This window comes from Tasmannia lanceolata, unplaced genomic scaffold (genome assembly GCF_043159265.1).
Source record: "Tasmannia lanceolata isolate RefF3 unplaced genomic scaffold, GAP_Taslan_0.1 ptg000016l, whole genome shotgun sequence".
Classification (NCBI taxonomy): Eukaryota; Viridiplantae; Streptophyta; class Magnoliopsida; order Canellales; family Winteraceae; genus Tasmannia; species Tasmannia lanceolata.
In genome coordinates, this window is record NW_027518693.1 from 4945457 (window position 1) to 4971282 (window position 25826).

At 37.8% G+C, this 25826-nt stretch overlaps 1 protein-coding gene across 3 annotated transcripts; it reads left to right on the plus strand.

The window, feature by feature from the left end:
• Window positions 1-7474: 7474 nt before the first annotated feature.
• On the plus strand, window positions 7475-18558 carry LOC143848516 (cold-regulated protein 27-like). Of its 3 annotated transcripts, none has more exons than XM_077357471.1 (5): window positions 7475-7624; window positions 10399-10608; window positions 10703-11003; window positions 17688-17809; window positions 17919-18558. In XM_077357471.1, exons 1-5 carry the CDS (start codon window positions 7616-7618, stop codon window positions 18057-18059), a joined length of 783 nt encoding a protein of 260 aa, XP_077213586.1. In that variant the 5' UTR covers window positions 7475-7615; the 3' UTR covers window positions 18060-18558. The 3 variants fall into 3 exon arrangements, with proteins under 3 accessions (XP_077213586.1, XP_077213584.1, XP_077213585.1); XM_077357469.1 differs by lacking the exon at window positions 7475-7624 and adding an exon at window positions 7655-7874; XM_077357470.1 differs by lacking the exon at window positions 7475-7624 and adding an exon at window positions 7656-7874 and having other exon boundaries at window positions 17688-17770.
• Window positions 18559-25826: the final 7268 nt, after the last annotated feature.

Below are 25826 nucleotides of genomic sequence, written 5' to 3' on the forward strand. Positions count from 1 at the left end.
ACAAATGCATACTTGTTAACGTAATCAGAATCCTCTTATTCTACTAACCCTGTTTGTTTTGGATTTTCATAATCAATTTTGAGTCCAATAATCAGTTTTGGACAAAAACATATATCAAAATTCAAAACAAACGGGTTTAATTTATACCTGTAAAATATCTATCCTGTGATCAAAACACTTCATATTTTGTGCGCGACTTCTAATAGTTTATAGTGGTGGAAATTTTGAATGTACCCATTCTTTACATCCAATGGTTAAAATAAAAATTCAATGGTAGTATGGATAGAAAATCTTTCAATTTCTTATTTTTCCAAGTTCAACTCTAAACATTGAATGTACAAATATTATTATAAAAGAGTTCCAACAAATGCCATAGTACATGTTGTATTAATAATCCAATAGACATCTTCATAGAAAAATGATCAGTTTATACTCCTTCTTATCAACTTGACATTTGAGAGAAGAGAGAGAGAGAGAGAGAGCTTTTGGATGTGGAATGCCCAGTTTTACTGAATAGATTTTAAGTGATGACCATAGAAAGTAAGATGTGGGCTTCTTTTTTTTGAATAGCTTGATATGCTAAGACCCTGTTGGTTTTGGATTTTGAGTCCAAAACTGATTATTGGGCTCAATGGAATCCAATAATCAGTTTTTAATTTTGAGTCCAATATGAGTCCAATAATCAGTTTTTGACTCAAATTTCTCACACCAGATGAGTAAGTCCAAGAAGAGAAAGCCAAAGGAGAATAAATCACACCAGACAAGTTGCAAACATTGACGAGTTACTGATCAGTTTATACCTTAGATCCACAAGAATAAAGGAGGATTCTAACTATGAAAGTTATGAATGATTGGGGTTGATATCATCCATGATTATGTTGGACCACTATAAGTAGCGATGCATTCGCCTATTGGAGACTAGCACTTGTAAGTGCCAGCTAATCTCAACAATAACTTAGTGGGTTACACTATCACCTTTCCTCACTTGTCGGAGGAATCTCCGTTCGTCCTTGAGATTCCTTCTGATTAGATGTTTACATCTTCATCAATCTAATTGTCCTGCTTAGATATTTTAAGCCTCGGAATGTGGTTGGTCAATCAGAAGTAGAGATGTGACTATAGGGACTCGAGGTAGAGGGGTTTCACGGGAAAGCAAAAGATGGCACGTCGGAAAAGTAATAGATGTGGATGGGCTTATAGGGACTTGGGCACCCCCCCGCGGGGTTAATGGCTAGCTTTTAAGGCCCGTGAGCTCTACTCAGGTCCCGACAGAGTCATGATCAGTGACACCAGTTCCTTTGGCGTTTATCGCTTACTTCCCTTTTGATTAAGCGAGGATAAATGTTTTCTCTGTGCAAGCTAGGGGTGCAATTTGGGTCAGGTCGCGTTGAACTTTTGCTAAAAATGAATTGGATTCATCTCAAACCCGACCCCATTTTCTGGTACAAGCACAACAAAAATTCCCAAAAATCAACCCGAGTTAAAACCCTAGAATTGAGGGTTGATTTTGGCCCGGTTTGGATTTGGATTGCAGGAATTTTATGGAAACGTTTGGAGAAGAAAATTTTCTTGCTTTTTTCATTTTTTACACATAAAAAAGTAACTTGAACCACAGCAGTTCAAGTTAGAGAAGACTTCAATTCATAATGGTAACACTATAAATAAGCTATAATTATCATTTTCCTCTCAATTATGGAAAATATTTCCTAGGAAAAAAATTCTGCAAGAAATACTTTTCCTGCAATCCAAACAAGGCCTAGGGAATAGACACTCCCTTTTGTTAAGGCTGATTGACACTCACGGAAAACTATATGTATTATAGCCAATCAAAAAGTGATCAATAGAACTAGGCGTCTAGTTATCAAAACAAGAGTGTCGATCACAGTACTAAAACCCCTCTTGCCAACTCATAACTCGTCCGAGTTGACTCGACTCACCTGTAAAATGAGTTTGTCGTCTAGAACTCAAATAAGTCACCTGCTTATTAAGAAAACTAGAAGACCTAGCCAGCTAGGTTACAACTAGCAAGAGGAGTCTCCATGTTTTGAGAACTCCGTGTTTCCAATTGCTAACGAAGTTGCAGCATCTGCCCAAATCCGTGTTTCCAATTGTTTATTACACCCACTTTTGAATTTAAAATAGGCCGTTTTAGACTAATTCATTGGTTGATGATTTATCTATTAGAATTAGAATAGTTATTCACCAACAGTTGTTTTCTCAAAAGATAGCAACGGGGGCTATTCTTAACGGATTAAAATTCAAAATGGAAGTTGGTAGCTATGACAGGTTCCCTCCCAACGGAATCGAGCACTTGTAAGCGGTTACAACAGAATTTTATATACGGAGATGCCTACATTCAAGGAAGAGATCTCAGAACCAACATCAAACTTGTCTTTAGGGCTGCAAATGAACCGAGCCGGCTCGCGAACATGTTTGGGTTCGGCTCGTTAAAAGCTCGGCTCGGGCTCGTTCGTTTACTAAACGAGCTGAACCTGAGCCCAAAAATTAGGCTCGCCAAATAAACGAGCAGAACTTGAGCTTTGTATAGTTCGGCTCGGAAAAGCTCACGAGCTTTTTAGGCTCGGTTCATAAATGAGCCGAGCCGAGCTTTAAAGCTTGGATTATGTTTTTTTGTATATATAAAATAAAAGAATGTGGGTTGTTTATCACAAATGAAAGTTTGGCTGTGTGGTTAAGATGTCTGGATTTAGAGGAGGCAGGGTTCAAATCCCACAGATGCTCGGCTCGTTTGCAGCCCTACTTGTCTTAATTTATCTTTACATTTATCCATCACTTTGGCACCGCGTCCTTAGTCTGCAATCCAATCCCAAGGGACATAATTGATTATCCCTCGAATTGAAATTTGGACCCTCACCCTATTAAGTGGCAGGCACGTGCATTCAACACACCACATACTACTCCGTACCTCATCATAATCCAGGTAATCGACAAACAAGTATTCAAGTTTTTAAACTATGGTGCATATATCTTTCTCTTTAATTACACGTCAAATATACTCTATGCTTTGTCAAGTTTTCAGTTTCTCTGCATTTATAGAATCCATTTATAACACGAAATCATCCAAGTTTACAACATTGGGTTGTTTCAGCACTTCAATCTGATGGGTCATTTCCAAGGAGAGAGAAAACTCCAGGGAAATGAATGGCTTGATCAGAGTAATTGTTGAATCTTGTGCAAATGCAATGTGCGGCCCACTATGTAGACGGTTTGGATTGATCGAGGTCTTGCCCACTTATGCAATGTAAGTGAATGTGGAAGCGCCCACTATTTCATTCCTCTAAAATAGGTATCATGTCTTTTACATGCCTCAGTATTTTGTATTTCAGAAGTAAATGTTACTTTTACAATGAATGGTAATAGGAAATTTGTAGGTCCTACAAGTTTTAGGGGCAGACGTTTGGAATCTCGACCATTGATTGGGAATAGAAATGCAACAAGTTACTGGAGCAAGCTTACATCGCGCTTTGGTAATGCTGTTCTCCTAGAAATCAAAGCTTCATTTCTTAATTTTTGATATAAAATTAAGTAGGGAAAAAATGGGTGTGAAATTTGTTTTACACCCCTTCTGCGTTATAAGAAAACGGGCTTAAATAGCAGTGATAATTTTGCAAAAGAATCAAAGTTGGGTGTTGCTCAAGTGGGATGCTTACATGGGCTTGCCTCTATTGAAGCCTCCCGTAGCTTACAAGTCCAATGTGACAAGTAATAATCCTATTTCAACCATCCTTTGCATTTTGTCTCCCACTTGCAATCACCATTTTAGAGAGGAAAACTCAGTTGCAGATGCCCTTGCAAACTTTGGCTGCTCATCAAGATCCAATTTTTCTATCCCTCCTGGGCCTCCATGCCTCACCTGGCAAGAGGGGTAGCAAGATGTGATGCACTTGGCCTTCCTAACATCAGAAGCACGATCAACTAAGGGCACTCCCTTATAAGCATTGAATGTTGTCTTTTCCCCATGGCTTTTGCTTGCTATTTTGTCAAATTAGAGGCTTCCTCTCCTCCTTACTCTCTTTCTAGGGCTATGGCTTCCTGTATTCATGGCTAGGAGGTTTCCCCTCCTATTGTATGGCCTCAACTTTTATATATAAATTTGCCGATCCGCCCTGAGGTCGCTATCTTTCCGGGTTAAAAAAGAAAAGAAAAAAAAGAAAACGGGCTTAAATAGCAATGATAATTTTGCAAAAGAATCAAAGTTGGGTGTTGCTCAAGTGGGATGCTTACATGGGCTTGCCTCTATTGAAGCCTCCCGTAGCTTTGAGAGGGCATAATTCTTCTACAAATCCAATGTGACATGTAACAATGCTATTTCTCGGCATGAAATTAAAAAAAAAAAAAATAGAAGTGAAAATTGAAAAATGGCATTTATTGCCCAAGGGTGTGGTCTCATGTGCTACATTCGGTAATATAAATTCCTAGGCTTAATTAAACTTCTCATATCAGTGCAAATTTGCAAAATGGGAGTTTCTCCCCGAGCATGGGTCCCATGGCAATGTGCTAACTGCTACGTTTGGGTACGTAAATGCTATTCCTAAGCTTGGGAATTCTCAATATAAGAGTAGAAATTCAGAACGAGCGTTCTTGTCTGGGACGATGGGTTCCATGTACCATGCTAAATTAGCAGTGGAAATTGGGAAGGAGTTATTGTCCGAATTGAAGGTGGGTCTACATGTATCACGTTTTGGTAATGCTCTTCTTTACTTTGAAATTTCTAAATTAACGGTAGAAATTTAAAAAAGGTCTTTGATGACTTAGGGTGGCTCTCATAAGACGTCCTTTGGTGATACTATTCCACAGCTTCAAATTCCTAAATTAGTAGTGGAAATTAGGAAATGGCATTCCTGTCCAAGGATGGGTGACAAAGTGAAATAGAAATCAAAAACATTTTTAGCAGAGGGCAGCCCTCTCACCATCCAAAGCATCAATATGAGCTCACGGGTCACTACGGGTGCAACTCGGGGCAATTGTTGGGAATTTGAGTTGAGCTTTTACCATAAAATTGGGTCGGATTCAGGTTGATTCTAATTGATATTTTAGCAAAATCTCAACCCGACCTGACCCAAATTGAAAAGCATAGATGGTAGCTGCAATAACAAAATTAGGGTAAAGATTTTATTTTTTTTTTATTTTTTGAAAAGATTTGCAATCAGCTTACAATGCAGAAGCCCTATCGCGTGAGAAGGGCTACAAACCAAGAGAACAAAGACTGGATAAAACTTTAGAAATAATATCTAAGGAGAAGGGACAGCACAAAGAATCTCAAGAACCACTCGTAATCAAAAGCATCTTTCATCTTCTGACTCAACTTTCTATCTCTCTGGCTCTTCCGCACTTTTTGGTGGGTCTTTTTTCTCACCTCCTCCCGCCGCTCTTCATGTAAGGATACAACGTTTGTAAGATTGGGAGGGATCTTGTTCTTTGGAGGTTAACTCTGAGATCTTTCCTTCTTCTGTATCGTCACCAAATTTTTGATCTAATGCATCTTCTTCTTTTTCTTTTTCTCCTTGTATCTCATCATCTTCAAGAGCTGAAAAGCAATTTTGTAGAGGAATGCTTTCTTTTTGGCCGTCCACCGCCTTTTCTATTAGTTTTCCACCAGAAGGTCTACCTTCCCTTCGGCTTTCTACGATGATAGATGGAACTTCTTGCTAAGTCTTAGGTGCCTCCTTGATTGGATGCCATTCTTGCAGTGGTTTTGAAACATTCTTCTGAATATCTTTGGGACATTCGTCAATTTGATGGCTGAAATTCATACAATTTTTGCAGGCTATCGGTCTCCAATCGTACTCAACCCCATGAATAGGTATAATCTCAGGATAGGGAGCACCCACTTCAACTTCAATACATAAACGCACAAAGTTCAATCTTGTTTCCTCCGAGGTTTGAGAATCCATGTACAAGGGGTTTCCAATATAGCTGGCAATCTTGCTAATCTCCATAGCACTCCAAAATTCAAGAGGCACGCCGGAAAATCGCACCCAGATAGGAACTGGAGTTAGTTTGAGCTTCTCAAATGGAGTCCCAGGTCTCCATTTTCGCAGAACTAGTGGCCACCCCCAGAGTATGAGTGATCGCCCAATTCAAGAACCCGATCACAGTCTTCAGGGCAAGAAAATTGGAAGAGATAAAAACCATTACTCAACGTAATGGTTTTTACCTTGTTCTAAAATTAGGGTAAAATTAGGATAAAAATTAGGGTAAGGATTGATTTTTTTTGTTCTAAAAAAACTAAAGTTCAATTTTGATGCATATAAAAATGGTTTCTAATTAATCCATCATCTTAATATGATTGTTGGGTTTTAAGCAGGTTATATTCCTGGTTTTCATATCATTTTTTGTAGTCACTCTTTTCAAAAATTCAGACTCATGGAGAGCTTTGGTAGGAAATCGGTGCAATGACACACTTGTAAGTCTATAATTGTCCCAAACTAATGGTTTATTATTGCTATGCGTGTCCATCTAGATTTTTTTTTCTGTAGAGCTACTCAGAGTTGCTTCCACATATTCTCATTAAACTGTTTCCCCTCGTTTACTTAAGTGAATGAGAAGCGCCTTGCTGAACAGATCCTCACCTGTTTGGATTGCAAGAAAAACAATTTTGATAGAAATTTTTTTCTCAGGATCTTTTTTCTTTCCTTGGTTTAGAAGGAAATAATATGACTATCATTAATTTAGAGGGATACTATCGTAAATCGAAGGTCCCCCTAAGTAAAAATTGAATAATGTTGGCTTAAGTTATATTTTTTCGTGTCTAGAAAAATACAAAATTTTAGGAATATTTTCCTTTCCGAACTTTTCGAGAAGAAGACTGTTTGTCTACCTAAATTCGCAAAGCTCATTTCTCCCATTTGTGCTGCTAAAAAAAAAGAAAAGATGAGAATTTTTTGCAGTCACTTCCAAAGATTCTCATCGTAAGTTTCTACCGGTTTTAGTCAGGAGAGAATGAGATGGCCCCGTTATAACACACCCTAATTATCCATTTTATGCCTTACGAATGGATAATTACAATTAAAAACTAGAGATTAGTAGGCATCAATTGCAGAAGGCATTTCGCGGATGGTCAGTTGCATGTGAGAGAAGCCACAGAGCAGCCACACACGCTCACTTTTCAGCAGATTTTGTCTTCATTCACGAGGTGGCTGCTCTCACACCCAACATACCATCCGCGAAATGCCTTATGTGATGATGGATGCGAGCAAATCCCTAAAAACTAATCAAAAAGTTAAGATGACCCGGTTAGAACAACTTAACAAAGTCCATGGTTGGGTCTATGTGCATGGACTCTATCGGGATCATTACTCACCGTCCGACTAGCAAGGAAATAAATGGCTACTGTTATTGACACTACTTTGATACTTGCACTAACTCACCTTGTGCAACTGCAACACTCTGTCTTTAACCGCGTTATCACAATTTCCAAAAGAGCTCTAAAAAGCAAAATATAAGAAAGAAAAGACAAAAATACGTGACAAAAAGCACCAAAAGAACACGCCATGTCATGGCCATTTTACCTCGGGAAAATATCTTGTCTTTGTTGGCGCTAGATATCATCAACACTGCCTCCGTGGCAGAACGACACGTGTGAAGAGGTGCCATGTGTAAGGTATTCCGGCTCAAACCCCTCTCCGTCCCGTTAACTTTTTCTTTTTCAAGAAAGACAGAGACCATGAAAAGGGTTTTCTGGTGAAAGCGTTTTGGGACTTCTTTTTTTTTTTTTTCTTAATCTGGGAAAGATTCAAATAGAAATGGATGAAAATAATCTAAATCAAGCAATGGAGAGCAACGAGGAGATTGGGATTCGATCGAGTTTGGAGACTTCAGGAATAACGGGAGAAAACAGTTTGAGAGATTTGGTAATAATTTCTATTTTTCTTTGTGCTTTGAAATGGAACAAATCGTCTAGAGTTTTGTTAAAATCGATTTGGGTAGATGGGTTCTGCATTGATTCTTTTTTCTGTTCATGGGTTTTTTATTTTTTTTATTTTTTTTTTTGGGGGGGGGGGGGGGGGGGGGGTTGTTTTGGGAATTTATGAAGAAGAATGCTGGTCTGATGTTGTTGGGTTGGAAAATGGAAAATGGGTTGATTTTAGAAAAAAACATGCTCTTTGGAGGGATTCATCTCAACCCTTCACAGGAGGGATTCATCTCAACCCTTCACAATTTCTAGTTATTGTCATTTTTGTGGGTTTTCCAATTATGGGTTTAGAATCTAATTTGACTAAGAAACATAGTAATGAATTTCCTTATTTTGTGTGTTGTGCTACCAAGCTATTTGATCTCGTTGTTAGAGAAGTATAAGATGCATTAATCACTTTTGAACAAGGTTTTATTTTTAAATTTTTTATTAATGTTTTTATTAGATGATTTGAGTTCCAGAGGAATTCACAATGTGTCACTATTTACCAGCCGATTATCATCAAGGTTTTTAATTTCTCATATTATTATAGAACTTCTTGGTTCACAATGTTTCATATAGTACAATTGATTACTTATTACAAAGGTTTATTTAAGGAGGAGAGAATTAGGCTGTGATTTGTGGACAGGGACATGAGAGTCGCGTGTTCACACGGACATGGAGTGTCGGACATGGCAAACCCCCAAAATTTAGAGATCGGAACACGACCAAATTAGAAATTATATATAATCATGATTTGTGGATATGGATTCGTGTATCGATTTGCGACATGGATAGAGGTGGTGACACACCCATACACTTACATACATATAACATTATTGATTACTATCATAATTTGCAATAATATAAGTATTGTATCCATTTAACAAATTAATGAAGTTTATGATTAATGGACTATAATCTAAAACAAACATGGGATAATCAAATAACAATGCATTCATCTTCTTCCGTCTCTAGTTTGTTGTGAGAAAGTAAAACCAATAAGATACAATGAATATAATATTGGAATAAGAGTTTGTTTAGGATTTTAAGTTTAGACGAGGGGATATATTAGTTAAAGAGTTTATAATAAAAGAAGAGTTAATAATAAAAGAGGTAAACACAATATTCAATAATAAAACAGAGTGTCACATTTGTCACATTACAAAAACGTGTCGGCAGGCCCACATTAAGTCTATCACTTCTATTTGTACATTTAAAAGCATCGAAAGGAGTGTCGACACGTGTGGACACGAGTCTCGTGTAGGACACGACATGTGTGTCAGCAATAAATTCAAAGTGCTGGTTAAATCATAGGAATTAGGCCGTACTCCTTCGATGCAAGCAATGTCCTCAAGCACATGCATTGTGCTTGACTGGTTCAAACCCCTCACCCTTCTCTGTCTTTTTCCTTTTCACTAGAGGAGTTTTGGAGGTTTCTTCTAATGCAAAAGGGAATTGGGATCTTTCGAAAGAAAGTCATATTATCTTTGTACAAAACTTAATTAGGATAAATCATATGAATCGTACGATTTACAATCGACTTGTAAGATTTAATAAAAAAAAATCGCAAGAATCAAACAGATTAAATTCAATCATGGGACTCAAATTAAAATCCACAAGATTTGATTGAATTGTAAGATTTGAATAGTAAATCGTAAGATTTTTTAAACAACGTTTACAACAACGGGATAAAAAGGGTGAAGATTCAAAGAGAGAGAAGACAAAAATGATAAAAGTTGGTAGAAGGCATTTTGGTCTTTCACGTACAGTGACCCTATTGGTTAATAGTTTCCAAAGTCAACCTCTTTTGGTAATTTCTGCAACTTGTTGTATGTAGTTGGTAAAAAATCCAATTTTTATTCATTTGCACTGAATATTGGATATTACCTCTTTTGGTAATTTCTGGAACTTGTTGTATGTAGTTAGTAAAAAAATCCAATTTTTATTCATTTGCACTGAATATTGTATATTTGCTCTTAAACCTTTGTTAATACTTAATACATAACTGAAAATTTCATGCGATTTCTATAATCAATTTTTCGCAGATCGAACAAAAATTATGGTCTAAGCTAGGGATTTCTTGAAATTCATGTGTTGCATCAGTCATTGAGACAATTTGTTGATGTGCCAACAAAAATATACCTCCAGATCCATTTCATTGTGCTGAATCACCGTGGATGCTTATGATATTTTCGCTTGCATTCTTTTAGTGAAATTCTCCTATAACTAATATGGAAAGGTGACCTTCACTATCAGTTGGATAGTATGTCCTTCAGGTTCCTGTTTTGGCCTTCTATGTTGTTCTTCTGTGTACTAAATACTGATATGCTTGAGCCCGTGCATCATATTTTGTGAAACAACCAATTACTCCAAAAGCTTAAGTCTTTGGAGAAGGCATTATTTAATCTTTTACACTTTAACAATTTTCATTGCTAGTGAGAAAAATTATGGTTTTGAATGATTGAAACTTCATATCACAGGGCCTTCAGATGGTAGAATCTATGCGCAGTGAATGGACAGATGAGAAGCACAGTTTGTATCTCAATCTCATAGAAGCATCGTTTGTTGAACAGTTACACAATTATGACTACCGGTTGATGGATTCAAACGGTTGGCAGTCAAGAAAACAAAAACTGCTGGATTCAAAGTCTTCACCTTCAAATGCCAACAGTCGTTCCTCTTCAGGCCAGGTTCACAATCAATTCCTTTCATAAATTTTTATTCTACAATTGCTTTTATAAATCAATCGCTCTTTTAACTAGATGTGTTGTTATCTTTTTGTAGTTTAAGGTTCTCCGACGTGGCTTCTGGGAAAAACATAACTTTGAAAAGGCTCAGACTCAGTTGGACACTGGAAATGAGTCTCGTGTTCTATTAGCAAACCCGTGGATCCAGCACTTCAGGTCAGCTTCCTCTGGCAAAGGGCTTGAAGTGACATCAGTCGATCTGCAAGAAAATAGTGAAACCGTCCACCTAGGTGGGCGGAAGAATGAAACCACAACCTCTGGAGTACCAACGAGCTCAAAGCAACATCCTGCTTGTTATTCTAGCATGCATCGTCAAGATTCTGTTGGCAGCATTACTGGTAGATTTCAATAACAACTTGGTAGTTTGTGAAGTCTTTTGGCGAAATTTCTTTCTTCCCTTTCCGCATCCCCAATGGGTCTTCAAGTTTACTTTTTTCATGCATCCAATTGCTCAGGCCCTGTTCATTTCAGATTATGACAACCGGTTGCAAATCCAGAACTTATTATTGGACTCAAAATTAAACGTGGTTTTGAGTCCAATAATAGGTTTTGGACTCACAATCGGTTGCCATAATCTAAAACAGACAGGGCCTTAGTAATGACAGTTCTGTTATATATTTCCTTGGATTAAGTATGATGCCCTCATTAATTGTTCAAATTTAATTACCATTGGAAGGTATCATAATTTTAAGACTCAGGCGTGACTAGTCTATAATTATTGTGACCACAGCTTACCATGTGGTTGAGAAGATGAGGTAGTAATTTACCTTTTTATTGGAATTATTTTAAGTTAATAAATTACAATGAAGGAGATAACTCAATAATGTTGAGCGTTATATTGTCATTTTTGAATTATGATCATGATTTAACTTGAGTCAACTATACATTGAAATTATTCAAGACTAGAATTATAGTTATGATTTATGAACCATATAATATTGAGTTGCAGTATTATAAGAGTGCTTCATCCTCTAAACAAATAGACTGAGTAGAAGGGAATTAGTGTGCTTTGATTGTCTTCTTTTGTATTTATGTTAAATGAACATACTGATTCCGTCAGATAATCCCCTAGAGCTAAAAGATCCAAAATTCCATCCTATGTTCTAATAGGGTGTCCTAATTAAGGTTCCATAATAGATTTAATCAAAGCATATATATAAAAAAAATAAGATCCTAAGCATACAAATCAAGAGTTAAAATTAAAGTTATGACATGTAAATTAAGGCATGCAATCCTAGATCATGCAATGTTAAATCAACATGTAAAATACTTACCTGTAACCCAAACCCCTTTCTACCCGAACCCAGCTCACTTGGCCAAATGTCATAAGCCCATCCCTTGGATCTCTAAGTCCAATTCCTTGAATGTAGGTGATTCCTTGGAACCCATTCCCATTCCTAATTTCAAATCCAAATCCCAATTGAGATGAGTTTGGTGCAAGGAGAAGACTTAAAGGGAAAACCAATGATGGACAGTTTTCTTATGGGATACAAATGAAATTTTGGTCGTAATTGTGGTTCTTCTGTTGTAATGCTGAGAAGTTTCTTATGCGATACAAATATATTTTAGTCAGAATTATTGTTATTCTGTTGTAATGTTGAGAAGTGATATTTGTTAGTTTCCTCAGCTCTTCATTACGGATAGATTAAAGACAAGTAGAATGGGAAGCATGCTAAAAACTTTGGAGGTTTATTGTTGATATAGCCCTAATTCAATCCACAAATCATGGAGCAAGACAGATATTGAAATCTTGAAACTATCTTAAGATGAATTAAAATGTTCATTCCTTTGTCCGTCTTTTACATACATGTATTGTATAAGCTAAGATTGAAAAAAAGAAGAAGAGAGAAACAAAATATGAGGGGTATTCTCTATCTAATACTAAAAAGGAACATATTTTATTACTTATTATGTCAATGAAAAGTACAAGATTACCCTTCAGTGAATAAATCTGCTACTTGGTCTCCACTGGAGATGTCTGTTGGTGTCACCTTATGTTCACGGGTTAATCCCATTGTAATCCTTGTATATTATTTTTGCATGGTGGAATATCGTGTTCTCGCCTTTGGATGTAGGCATCTTGGCCGAACCACGTAAAATCTCCATGTTAATCTTATAGATTGTGTTTATTTTCACTTTTCATTTATTTGTGCACGATCAGATTGGATTTTTCCCGGCGGATTTTCTCAACAATGACTGACCAAGATGCCCTGACTTACGATGTTCAACTAGTGGTTGGTGTATGTTCTTAGGAGATTCCCTTATCTCATGGAAATGTAACAAACATGATGTTGTTTCAAAATCATTAGCTGAAGCACAATACTGATCCATTTCAGCAACGTCTGATGAGGTTGTGTGGATTCGAGCACTTATCTATGAGGTTGTGGTGTAGACTGTCAGCATATACATTAATGCTATGACAAAGGGTGACATACATTACAATGTGTCCTCAACAAATCAGCTTGCTGATATCTTCACAAAAGCAATGACTCACGCCATGCATAATATTTTGATTCACAAATTGATGATGAATGACTCAATGCATCAATTTGAGAGAAAGTGCAGGACATAGGCAACATATATACATCATAAAGTCACATGGTAAGATAATTGCTTCTGTAGATACATACCATTCCTAAGTGTACATAATCAATGCCATCGGATAAACAATGTAACAAGGCTACCATTGTAATTGTATATATCTCACTTATTATATAAGAGACAAAATACAAGTCATGTGACTTCAATCTCTCATTTCTCGAATTCTTGTGGGTTGCTCGTGTATTCGTGCTGAGGTGCTAAAGCTGTCATGGTGGACTAAAGTTTCAAATGTCTTTTCGTCTCCTCTTTAAGATGAAATGCAACTTCATCTTTTATACAATGGATTGTCATGCTGATTCATATTGCATGCAGAATTGCATGTCCCGTTAGTTGATGTCAAGAAGATACAACTTCTTGCAATTGCTCATCAACATTCAAGATGGTTGATTGCCTGTAGAATCTCCAGGACCGCTAGTTGATCAGAAGGTTATAGCATTTGATTTGTTGATTATGATTGTAGAATGGAGAAACGGAAGAAGAAGAAGAAAGAAGAGAGTGAGAACAGAATAGAGAGCATGAATGGTTGCTCCTGGGGTGGCCAAATGAGGCTTAGCTGATCTTATGACTAAGGAGTCAACATGAACAATTAGAACTTGACCAGATTGGATCCGTTCTCCATATTTGGATATCTAATTGAGTGAGCCGTGGATCATAAATGATGAGCGTAGCTTAATTTAGCTGATCTCACACCGAACTATAAATAAATATGTGAGTGGCTCTTTATAGAGACTTAGCCCAATGGCTACCGCCGGAAGAGATGCAAATAACCTTTTCAAGAAGGGAATGCTCGAGACCCCCTGAACCCGAATTCTTTCCAATTTCTCTATATAGAAACATGGGGCCACTTGGTTGAGGTATTAACATAGCCTCTTTTTTACTTTAGTTTCGAGCGTTTCGTAACTAGATTTCGTTTCAGGGCCCTTCTGTTCATTTTTAGATGAGCGTGAACTTCAATATGATGATGGAAATGGAAACCAGAAGCACAACTGGGATCTTTGTGGTCTGAGATAATACTTACATAAATCACAGTAACGTAAGCATGAGAGTTTTTTGGTAGTACCAGTGAACCAGATGGCCGCGGTAATTGTATTTATTCATAGAAATGAGTATTACATAAATGCCCTCAGTAAATAAAGGGTAAATATCACACATGCGCAGCTTGCACAAAATTATATGGTAACTTTTACAATCAACCCCTTTAGTCAAGATATCTGCAAGTTGATCTCTTGTCCTCACAAATTGAGTACAAACAAGGTCGATACTTAGCTTCTCTTTGCTGCAATATCTGTCAACCTCAATATGATTCATACTGTCATGCTGTATTGGGTTATGAGCAATGTTAATGATTACCTTATTGTCACAATAAAGTCTCAAAGGGTCATGATGATCAATATCAAACTCCTGAAGGATGATTTTTGTTAAAGTATAAAAGATAAATAACGCCTTTCTCCAACAGCTTAAGCTTTTGGAGAAGTTGGTAAGTTAACATGGTATCAGAGCCAAAGGTCTCAAGTTCAAACCTCCCGGATAGCAAAAATCTACATGCGATGGTTGGCCCAAAGTGGGACCACATGTGCCACGTGTTTGCCAAGTGGGCTACACGTGCGGGGGAGTGTTAAAGTACAAAAGATAAATAACGCCTTTCTCCAACAGCTTAAGCTTTCGGAGAAGTTGGTAAGTTAACAATTTCTAACCACATAAACTCGCAAAGCCCATGAACCATAGCTCTGAGCTCGGCCTTTGTACTTGGCAACAACATGTGTCTTCTTACTCTTCCATTTTATTAAATTGCCACCAACAGAGGTATAGTTGCTTGAAATGGATCTCCTCTCGTCAATTGAACCAGCCCATTTTGCATCTGTATACTCAGCAAACAATAGTCCATTTCATAAAGCAAATTTCAAGTATCACAGAATTCTAAGCACAGCTTCCAGGCGATAGGATCAGGAAGCATGCATAAACTGACTCACTAAACCCACCGCGTAGGCAATATTTGGGCGAGTTTGAGATAGATAAATAAGTTTCCCTACTAGCCTCTGATATCTTCCAGCATCCATTGGATCACCCGCACTGTATTTCCTGAGCTTGTGATTAGGATCAATAGGGGTGTCTCCGAGTTTATATCGAAGTATTCATGTCTACTTAAGGAGGCCGAGTAAATACTTCCTTTGCAACACGAAAATACCCTTTTTTGCCTCGCCACTTCTATTCCAGGAAAGTATTTCAGGTTCCCAAGGTCCTTAATCTCGAACTCCTGGGCCAAATGAGTCTTCAATTTCTGCATCTCTATAGGGTACTTCCCATATATCACAATATCATCTAAGTAAACAATAAGGACAATTGTTTTAATTTAACCTAAGAGTGCTTTATGAACATAGTATGGTCAGCTCGATTTTGCTTATATCCGTGTTGTAGCATAGCTATGTGAAATCTCTCAAACCATGCTCTTGGTGATTGCTTTAGACCGTATAGCTCCTTCTTGAACCTCCACACCTTGCCTTCATTGGATGGGGACTAGAATTTGGAGGAACATCCATATGAACCTCCTCGTTCAAGTCCTCATGAAAGAAAGCATTCCTTACATCGAATTGTTTAAGGGGGCAGCTTAGATTTGCTGTTACGGAAAGGAAAGCTCGAATTGAATAAAGAAAGCATTCCTTGCATCAAATTGTTGAAGTGGGTATCTTGGATTTTCTCCTAAGGAAAGGAGAACTCGAATGGAATTCATCTTAGCAACTAGGGCGAAGGTCTCCTGATAATCATTACCGTAGGCCTGACTAAAGCCTTTGGCTACTAGTCCCGCCTCATATTGCTCCACTGATCTGTCAGCGTTGTGTTTTAATGTGAACACCTATTCGCAGACAACTATCTTCTTTTCCTATGGAAGAGTCACCAATTCCCAATGTTGTTTTTCCCAAGAGTTCTCATTTCGTCTTCCATGTCTGCCTTCTACTTAGGTTCTCTAGAGCATCCTTCCAACCCTAAGGAATAGACACAGAACACAAAGACGATACAAAGGCACAATAGGAAGGTGAGAGACAATGATAGGACACAAAGTTATAGATAGGATGCTGAGTAAATTTTTAAATTTTGGTTTCGGTTACGATTTATGTCGCCACAGAAACGGATACGTTTCGGTTTTGGTGGCAATTTTGGTGGAAATCCTGTATGAAAACATATGCAAATGATAGAATCTGAAGATGAAACTTCAAGAAAAGCTAGCATAAGCACAAATACACTTCGAAATCATTATATAAGCAAGACAACCATCCATAATGGTTTAAAAACATCATACACCTAATGACATGGACTGTCACACATATCCAACAATTTAGTGCCTGCCAAAGTTCACATGTAATTCATATAAATATTTATAAATAATGCATGTGGCCAATGTAAGAGGGAGTCGACTCCCGAGTCAACGCGGACGTGGGGGAGTTTTAAAACTATGGTCAGTATGGTTCCGTACAGTCCATATGGCTGGGTCTTTACCCCTTTTTCCATCAAATTCCTTCTATGCTTATAACTTCTATGATACCAAGATGATATGTTGATTAAGACTGTAGAATGGACAAAAGGAAGAAGGAGCTTAGGGTTTCTCTCTGTCTCATGGCATTTGTATTTATCCACATAAAAGAAAATTACGTAAATGCCTTCACTAAGTAAATTGACTGCCGACTTCATACAACAATAACTTCATGCAACTGCTGAACTCCGTAAACTTACTGCAGACAACATACAATAATAACTTCATGCAACTGCTCAACTAAGTAAACTTACTGCTGACAACATACAACAATAACTGCATGCAACTGCTCAGCAACTTCTTCCTTATTCTGTTTTGACATGGGTTTTAACTATGGGTTGTTGCACGTTTTGATAAATTACATAGGAGCCCAAAGTATTCTATCTTTGATTCTCAATTCAAACGGATAATCCTAGCCTACCAACTCCCCCACCCCACATACACACATCTGAAAAATAAATAAAGAAAAAGGGAGAAGAAACATAGATGAATTCTATTATTGTAAGTTGAATTTTAATATTGAAGGTTCTGTTCCAGTGAAAACACTCATAAGCTTACACGCAATTTCTATACATAATCTGATGCGACAAAGTTGTGGATTGAAACAACTCTCATGAATCATCATGGGTCATGAGTAAACTAAAGTCCTGTATCTTCACTTTGCAGTGTGGTGGCATTAGAGATAAAATCCTCCCTTCTTTCTGCATTATACTTAAAAAAATCTGTGAAGTGAATTCTATGGATATATGGTAATTCACCATAATAGATGGTCCTCTGTAAATGTTGAAGCTACTATTAATAATTGGGGAAAGGAAAAGTGGTCTATATTCTTTCCATCATGTCAAATTCTAGCTCAGTTTTCGCTAAAACAGGTAAATTATTTGGGCTTTCGCAGAGGTATCAGATCAGAACTTTGTGGATGAAAGCTTTGGCTGTGGTGAAGGGAAAAACTTAAGCAGTCCATGCAGGAAGAGAAAGGTGAGGACTGCACTTGCTGATGTTTCGAGCGAAGATCGAGTAATTTGTTCCCATAACAAATCATATTCTAGACATTACATGCAAATTTAAAATCATTTCATGTTGTTGGTGAAAAATCTCACTCTACTATTTTTAATTGTATTTTCAGGTTGTTCCATTTGAGAAGTCTCCAATAACACCGAATCCTAATAAGAATCACACACTTCTCAGAGAAGGAAAGTTGGAGATTGTAGAGGTCGGCAATCAGAGTGTCCAGAATCTGAACCTTTCTTTGAAAACCAATAGCTGAATGAAGGCGATGGTGATGCTTTGTAACAACTATTTTCAACTTAAGTGCAGATAATTAACGATGATTTCTGATCTCAAAATCACATTCTCCGGTAAGAAGATAAGCTTGACATACAAACCAGGTAACGACAGATGGGTGCTGTGCTTTGTTGTTATGAGAAACGGCATGATGTAACTGGTATTAGGAGCTGTTTTTAGGAAAACTTGTAGGATGAACTGATTCACTGTTGCATATCAATCAATCTTACTATCAGGGATGCTGATAGTTGGTGGCCTCCTATAACTCCTTTAAGTGTTATACATAGTTATACCTACATATAGATTTAAAATATGTATATGGGAAGATAGGTATAATTAACAACCTACCAGGCTAGTCAGCTACATAGGAAGAGTTTTTACTTCTTTACTGGGCTATGTATTTCTTGATATGTTGTGGACTTAATGGTACTATGGAGTGTTGTGTTATTTAGGAAGTTTTTGAAATAGAAATGTTTTGCATTCCCCCATAGTAACGGTTGGGAGCCAAACAACTTAGGTCTCTTCACTCTTCATGTCAAGAGCACAGAAAATGGGAACATGGGTGGTGCTATCAAAATCACAGCTAGCTCAAGCATTCTATCTTTTTGATTGAATGGTGTAACAGTACTCCCTTGGCTTGCTACCTTGTGGCAACCAAATACCATATCATTTTTGTAGCAGCCAAATACGATTTCGTAAGCTGGTTTTATAGGATATTTTCGAAAGTGACTTTTTTAAGTGGTTTTGAAAATAGAAAGTTTCATTTAGAAAAAATGGGTGCTTTTGAAAAGTAGTGCAGAAGAGCTTGTGGGAGACTAAAAGTTTGATCCCCACATTGGAAAGTGAGAAGAGTGGGATGGGTTAATAAGTCTCCCTTCATTGTTCACACAACTTTAAAAGCACACGCCTTTTACAAACTGTGGCAATAGGATGGTGCAACATAAAGTCTACTCATGCTCGCCTGTAGGGAGCTAGCAGTGCTTTTTGGCACTCCATTCACACTTCCACAGGGTCCTTCCACAGCGTCACGAGGTGCAACCAAGCGCCTTTAATTTTTTTTCGATTAGATTTGTGTCGCTGATCATGATTAGCAATTATCTTAATTGGTCGGTGTGATTGTATGGCGATCAGATGAGATCGATCCCGAAGGGTTGCAATATGGATAATAGGATTGTGCCGAGGTGTGTTCTAAGGGCCGACTTGATTGGGTGTGGTCCAGACCATAGGATTGCAGTGTAGCAGTCGAAAGCCGATCAACTGTGATGTAGTCTAGACCTGGCAAGAAGTGACCGCCCGCGGGTTGAACCGGCCCGCCTTTATTTTCCTTGGTCCGGGTCATTCATTTGTGACCTGTTTGAAAACTACCCGCGGGTGCCCGTAGGAGAGTGAAACAACATTTGTGACCCGTTTAAATTGTTGATTTTTGTAGTTCTTTATCTTATTCCAGTGAATGGAAGTGATGTCTGTTTAGCATGGGACTCAGTCCATGTGGGTCGCCTCATAATATTGTTGGTGCAAATAGGGAAATTATAAAATGAAACCTGCAATAGTATGATCTTACCCAACAAATATCCTACTAGATCAGTGGTCCTGGTTGTACATACATGTCCCCGTGTGAAACCTTTCTACACAGCTGCCCATTAAAAGGTCAACATTTTGTGTAATAGTTGCCGCATTATATTACAAATTTACAATTAGGTCGCACCCTATTGAAGTGTTTGACAGGGTTCACCTTGACTATCATTAGATTAATGTTATTGCCATTGAATTGGGAGGCCATGAGATGAACGGAAGGAAGAGAATTCTATTACTCGGATAAATATCTTCATGGTTTGAGATTTTTTCCTTGAGATTTCAAAAGACTAGACCAAATTGCAACTCTTACGTTGCTTTCAGAAAATATAAGTCAAGAAGAGAAAATGATGGGTCTGGCTTACGTTACTATTCACGGGAAATGATAAATTCTCAGTTGAGAAAAGTACGGAATGAGGCTGATGTTTGGAGTAATTACGGATTGCGGGCACCTTTTAAAATAAGAACAAAAAAGGGGCTAATCTTCAAAATCGGATTGAAAAAAGACCCTGATACCCTTCTGACATCGACAGAAATGTCATTCAACTTCATTTTTCATTACTGCCTATTAAATTGGCGAGCTTCACGAGGCTTCTTTTGGTTCGTTTGAATGCGTATTTGAACCGAAAGAATATTGTGTTCGTTTCTATCTGGGCTGTCGGAAATAACTAGAGACAGGTGGATGCTTGACAGGTGTTGAAAAACTTTTTGGAAAGCTGACAACCCAAAGTCAATCATTATCTTTTCTCACTTCTCTTTTGGCTTAAAACGGTAACGTTATTGAATACGTCTCTTTTGGCTTTGGGTTTGTTTCTATCTTTTCACTTCTCTTTTGGTCCTCACTTCTGTTTTGGTTTATAACGGTAACATTATTGATTACGCCTCTTTTGGCTTAGAACGACGACTTTATTGAATATTTTATTATTTCTCACATCTCTTTTGACTGAGAACGCCGCCGGATTCAGGAGTACGACACCGGAATATTAAGAGGTACGCTGACGGAAATAGGGTGTAAGCAGAAATAGGGTGTATGCTGGCGGAAATAAAGGGGTACGCCGGAGAAAGCGTAAATAACGGGGTAAGCCGGCGTAAATAATGAGGACCAAAAGATAAGGGAAAAAATTCTAAGCCAAAAGAGAAATAATGGGTACGCCAGCGTAAATAATGGGGTACGGCGGCGGAAATAATGGAGACCAACAGAGAAGGGAAAAGATTCTAAGCCAAAAGAGAAATAATGGGTACGCTAGCGGAAAGCGTAAATAATGAGGTAAGCCGGCGTAAATAATGAGGACCAAAAGAGAAGAGAAAAGATTCTAAACCAAAAGAAAAATAATGGGGATGGCGGCGTAAATAATGGGGTACGCCGGTGGAAATAGGGTGTACGCCGATGGAATTCATGGGTATGCCGGCATAAATAATGGAGACCAACAGAGAAGAGAAAAGATTTCTAAGCCAAAAGAGAAATAATGTGTTCGCCAACGGAAATAATGGGGTACGCCAGCGGAAAGGCTAAATAATGGAGTAAGCCGGCGTAAATAATGAGGACCAAAAGAGAAGGGAAAAGATTCTAAGCCAAAAGAGAAATAATGGGTACGCCGGCGTAAATAATGGGATACGCCGACGTAAACAATGGAGACCAACAGAGAAGGGAAAAGATTTTAAGCCAAAAGAGATGTATTCAATAATGTTACCGTTCTAAGCCAAAAGAGGAGTGAGAAAAGATAATGCTGCCCACTAAAGTATTCAGTAACGTTAGCATTCCAAAAAGTTTAAGTTTTTCAACACGTGTCAAGCATCCATCCATCTATAGTTATTTCCGACGGCCAATATAGAAACAAACCAAGGTTCTTTCGGTTCAAACACCCATTCAAACAAACCAAAAGAATTCTCATGAGGCGTGCCAATTTAATAGGCAGTAATGAAAAATGAGGACTATGTCGATGTCAGAATGGTATCAGGATCTTTTGACCACCCGATTTTGAAGATTAGCCCGTGTTTCGTTCTTGTTTTAAAAGGTGCCCGTAATCCATAATTTCCCAAAACATCAGCCTGCATTCCGTACTTTTCTCTTCTCAGTTTGAATCCTTCCCACATGAAGTACAACAGCCACTCTGCAGTCATAGATACACGAGCTAGCTGTCCCAAGTTAAAAAAGGGTTGAACGTATAACTGTCCTTGTTTTTGTGTAATTTGATGGAAAAATTGCCAATGAGAGACATCAAAATACTAGAATTGCCAACAGGGGACACACTACAGAAAAATTGCTAAAGAGGGGTTGATAACTAGGGGTGTTCATTATTCGGTTATAACCGGACGGTTTGGTTCGGTTTTTTTCCTTTTCGGTTCGGTTTCGGTTTTTTTTCTTTTTCTTTTGGAAATTCGGTTATTCGGTTTCGGTTACCTAAAAAAAAAAATCAGTTAACCAAAATAACCCAAATTTTGATAAAAACCATTATTTAAAATTAAAAAAAAAGTGCTATATGGGCACTCCGTAGGATGATCAAAACCGTCCATTTGATCGATCACAACTTAATTAAGGTGTGCTCAAAAAATCATTTCGATTGGATGATCCTAGCCCTCTGATCGAAACCGAGATTTTGTTTTTTCCATCTTTTTCTCACACTAACCGAAATAACCGAATTTTTTATCGGTTCGGTTTTTAAAATTTTCAGTTATCAAATTTCGGTTATTTCGGTTCGGTTATAACCAAATAACCACCCCTATTGATAACCCCCTTTTGAGAGTTTGATAACCCCATTTAGAGGGTTGATAACCCCCTTTTAGAGACTTGATAACCCCCATTTCGTCCCTCTAACAATTTTTCAAAAGTGTGTCTCCCGTTGGCAATTCTCGTATTTTGATGTCCCCCATTGGCATTTTTTCCTAATTTTATTTTCTGGTCTTTTGTTGAATGGGTCTTTAGTGTATGAGCCCAACTTCACTCGGTAAAAGCATTTATGCTGCCATTTTCAGGTCTTAACAACTAACTACTACATTAATTAATGTTTAAGGACCTTATTTTTTAATCTAAATATTAAAGTCTACTTAAGAATTGCTTAGACTTTAGTTTTAGGCAGGAAGTATTATTTGAGGAGTTCTAAACTGAAGAGCCCCCTTGCAAAAAGAGGGATGAAAGAGCACCCCCATTGGTTGCATGCCAACAATGTGCATTCAATGCTCTTTGAATTTTCAATTCATTTTATGCACTTTGGTGAATTACAGCCAATGGGGGCGCCCTTTCATTTCTATTTTTTGTAAGGATGCCCTTCAAGAGAGAGAGAGAGAGAGAGAGAGAGAGAGAGAGAGAGAGAGAGATGCATCTTACACAAATCCGGAGTCCAATTTGACCCCCTAGACGCATCTTACACAAATCCGGAGTCCAATTTGACTCACTTTCAGTCTTCAAATAGCGGCACATGGTTGAAATGTGTGATCCAACCATTGAATCAGGACTACAATTAATGCCCTGTTCGTTTTGGATTTTAAGTCCAAAACTGATTATTTGACTCAAATTTTTTGTTTAATTTCGAGACCAATAATCACTTTTGGACTCACAATCAGTTCTCAAAATCCAAAACAAACAGGGACCTCAGGGATTTGAATGGTTCTAAATAAAACGGTTATTGGTGTGAGGGCATGTCAAACTAGCAAATATAAAAGTAGAGCAAAGAAGCCTACGCGAAATGGACCCGTTTCATATGTAAGTTATAAATCTTGAGGATTTAGGCCTGTAGCTCAATGGTTCGAGGCTTTGTATATCACAAGTTCGTTTCCAGCTTACCTACTTCCTTTAGGCCCTGTTCGTTTAAGATTATGGCAACCGATTGTCACGCCCCAACCGAGAGAGTGGTTATAGGGTCCACGTTTAGCGACTGGTCACGAACCAATGGTCGGATAAGGGTTAGATAGCCGTCCAATCCAAGTGGCCCCAAAGTCCAAGTGCTAAGTTAAGTTTCAAAATGGAAAGACATGAAATTAGCACTTAAAAATAGATCCAGCACATAAATCCTATCATAACATGTCCCAAATATTTTCCCTTATTTTTTTACACATGAAAAAAGATAATTTGAACCAAACTTACTAGATATGTGCTTCAATTTTAAAATAAGAGGCATGACGTTGGTTAGGTAGATGTGTTTATTGAATTAAGATGGGAATTCAATTTTTGTCTTGCCTTCCTTGCCAGATTTACAGGGCCTTAATTGTCGGATCATCCCTACAAATGGAATGACTGTAGCCTTCAAATCGTCACCGATTATCCTGCCAAACACCATACAAGGAAAACGACTATGTAACAATGACTTCAAAATTACCGGATGATGTGATTTTAGATTTTACCGTAGTTTCTCCATCTGTTCCCATTTGTTCACTAGGGTCGTCGGACTTTACCTATCACTATAAGGAACAACGACAATTGAGGTTTAGAAAAGGAGAAGATGACGGGTCCACGAGTGGTTAATAAGTAGAGAATAAAATTGTAATTTTCAAATTGTGAATGACAGACATTAATCTTGAAGGAAAATGGTTTAGAAATTAGTTTTTAAAACCTTAAGTTGTTAAATAAAAGATTATTCTTAATGACTAATAAGAAGATATTTTACTGAATAGGGTCTTATTACAAAAAAAAATAATCCTTAGAAATGTTTATATCTTTATAAAATAACAAAACTGCCCATATTTTAGGACACATTATGACATTATGGTTGTTCTCTATGAAAATAACTAGTTGAGGTTTTTTTAGGGTAGTGATAAATTCACCCCGTTCTAGGATAAATTCAGCCCCTTTTACCGGTTGTGAAGCTTTCACAACTTGTACAACCGGTACTCTCTCTCCAACATGAACTGTTGGCGGCGCACAACAATTGATTTATTTAAATCTTTGAACAAGGTAGGCCCCACCCATACTTATCCTCACGAGATTTCATGAAGTCCAGTATTCTTCAAAATGGATTGTACAGCCCATACCATAGGATGATCCAACCCATCCATTTGATGAACCACGACGTAAGTAGGTTGTGCCCCAAAAAATCATTTCCATAGGATGATACTAGTCCTCCCATCTATAGCGAAACTGCATATTATAGAAACCTCTATAGATCAGAGGGTTTGATCATGAAAATGATTTTGGGGTGCATAACCTATTTACATTGTGGCCCATCGAAGGTTTGGATTATCCTATGGTGTGGGCCGTACAGTCCATTTTGAAAAATACTTGACTATACTGGCATACACCAATAAAAACTTTATTCAAACAACCGGTACTCTTATCTCTTCTATCTTTGAACAATTCATTCGTTGCGACCCAACGTAGGTACTAAGCCTTGTGCCAAAAACATCTCCCTAGTGTGTTCCTAACTCTTTGATCTGTGGAGATTCATATCTGGTGTCGGAGGAATCGGGTCACAAAGTACTTATGGTGAAGCTCAACAAATGAATGGTTTGGATGGCCGAGTGAATTTTCTTAAAAGTACGCATTATATGATGTATGCACGTAGGTGAGGTGGGCCCAGCGTATGATGGTCGGTTCGTAGGTGAGCATATATTTCGAAAAATACAATGAAGCCCACCATGTTCGAAAATCCAAACCATTCAGTTGTTGGCCTCCATCGGATGATCCTAACCCTTTAATCTATAGATAAACTACACTATATAGAAGTTTCTATAGATTGAAGAGTCAAGATCATCCAATGGAGAAGATTTTTCCAGTATGACGTATTTACGTTTGGGCCTACCAACTGAATGGTTTAGATCTTTGAGCAAGGTGGACCCACTTTTTTTTAAAAAAAAAACAAATAAAAACAACCTATAACACGCATATTTGTTAGAAAATTCATTGCGGCCCTTATCCCAATATCTTAATAGTTCATTTGATGGACCCAATGTAAATAGGCCTTTCCCCGAAAATCAGATATGATCCTAACTCTCGGATCTATAGAGGTTGATCGGAGGGTTTGGATCATCCTATGGAATTGATTTTATGAGCAAGGCCAATTTACGTTGAGGACCAACAAATGAACGGTTCGGATCTTCAAATCAGGTGCCCCAAGTGTTTTTTTTATTATAAGAAAAATACACTTTTTATGATGTCAACCTTATTCATAGATCTAGACCATTCATTGTCGGCCCCCTTCAAGGGTTTGTGCTCAAAGACAGAAGGGAGAGAGTACTAACTATGAGA

Bases quoted from the DNA above. Each gene is read 5' to 3' on its own strand.
- LOC143848516 (XM_077357469.1), top strand. From the start codon at position 7,767: ATGGATGAAAATAATCTAAATCAAGCAATGGAGAGCAACGAGGAGATT. The intron at 10,609-10,702 runs GTTCACAATCAA...ATCTTTTTGTAG, and splicing joins GTCGTTCCTCTTCAGGCCAG to TTTAAGGTTCTCCGACGTGG. The intron at 17,810-17,918 runs GTAATTTGTTCC...TTGTATTTTCAG, and splicing joins ATGTTTCGAGCGAAGATCGA to GTTGTTCCATTTGAGAAGTC.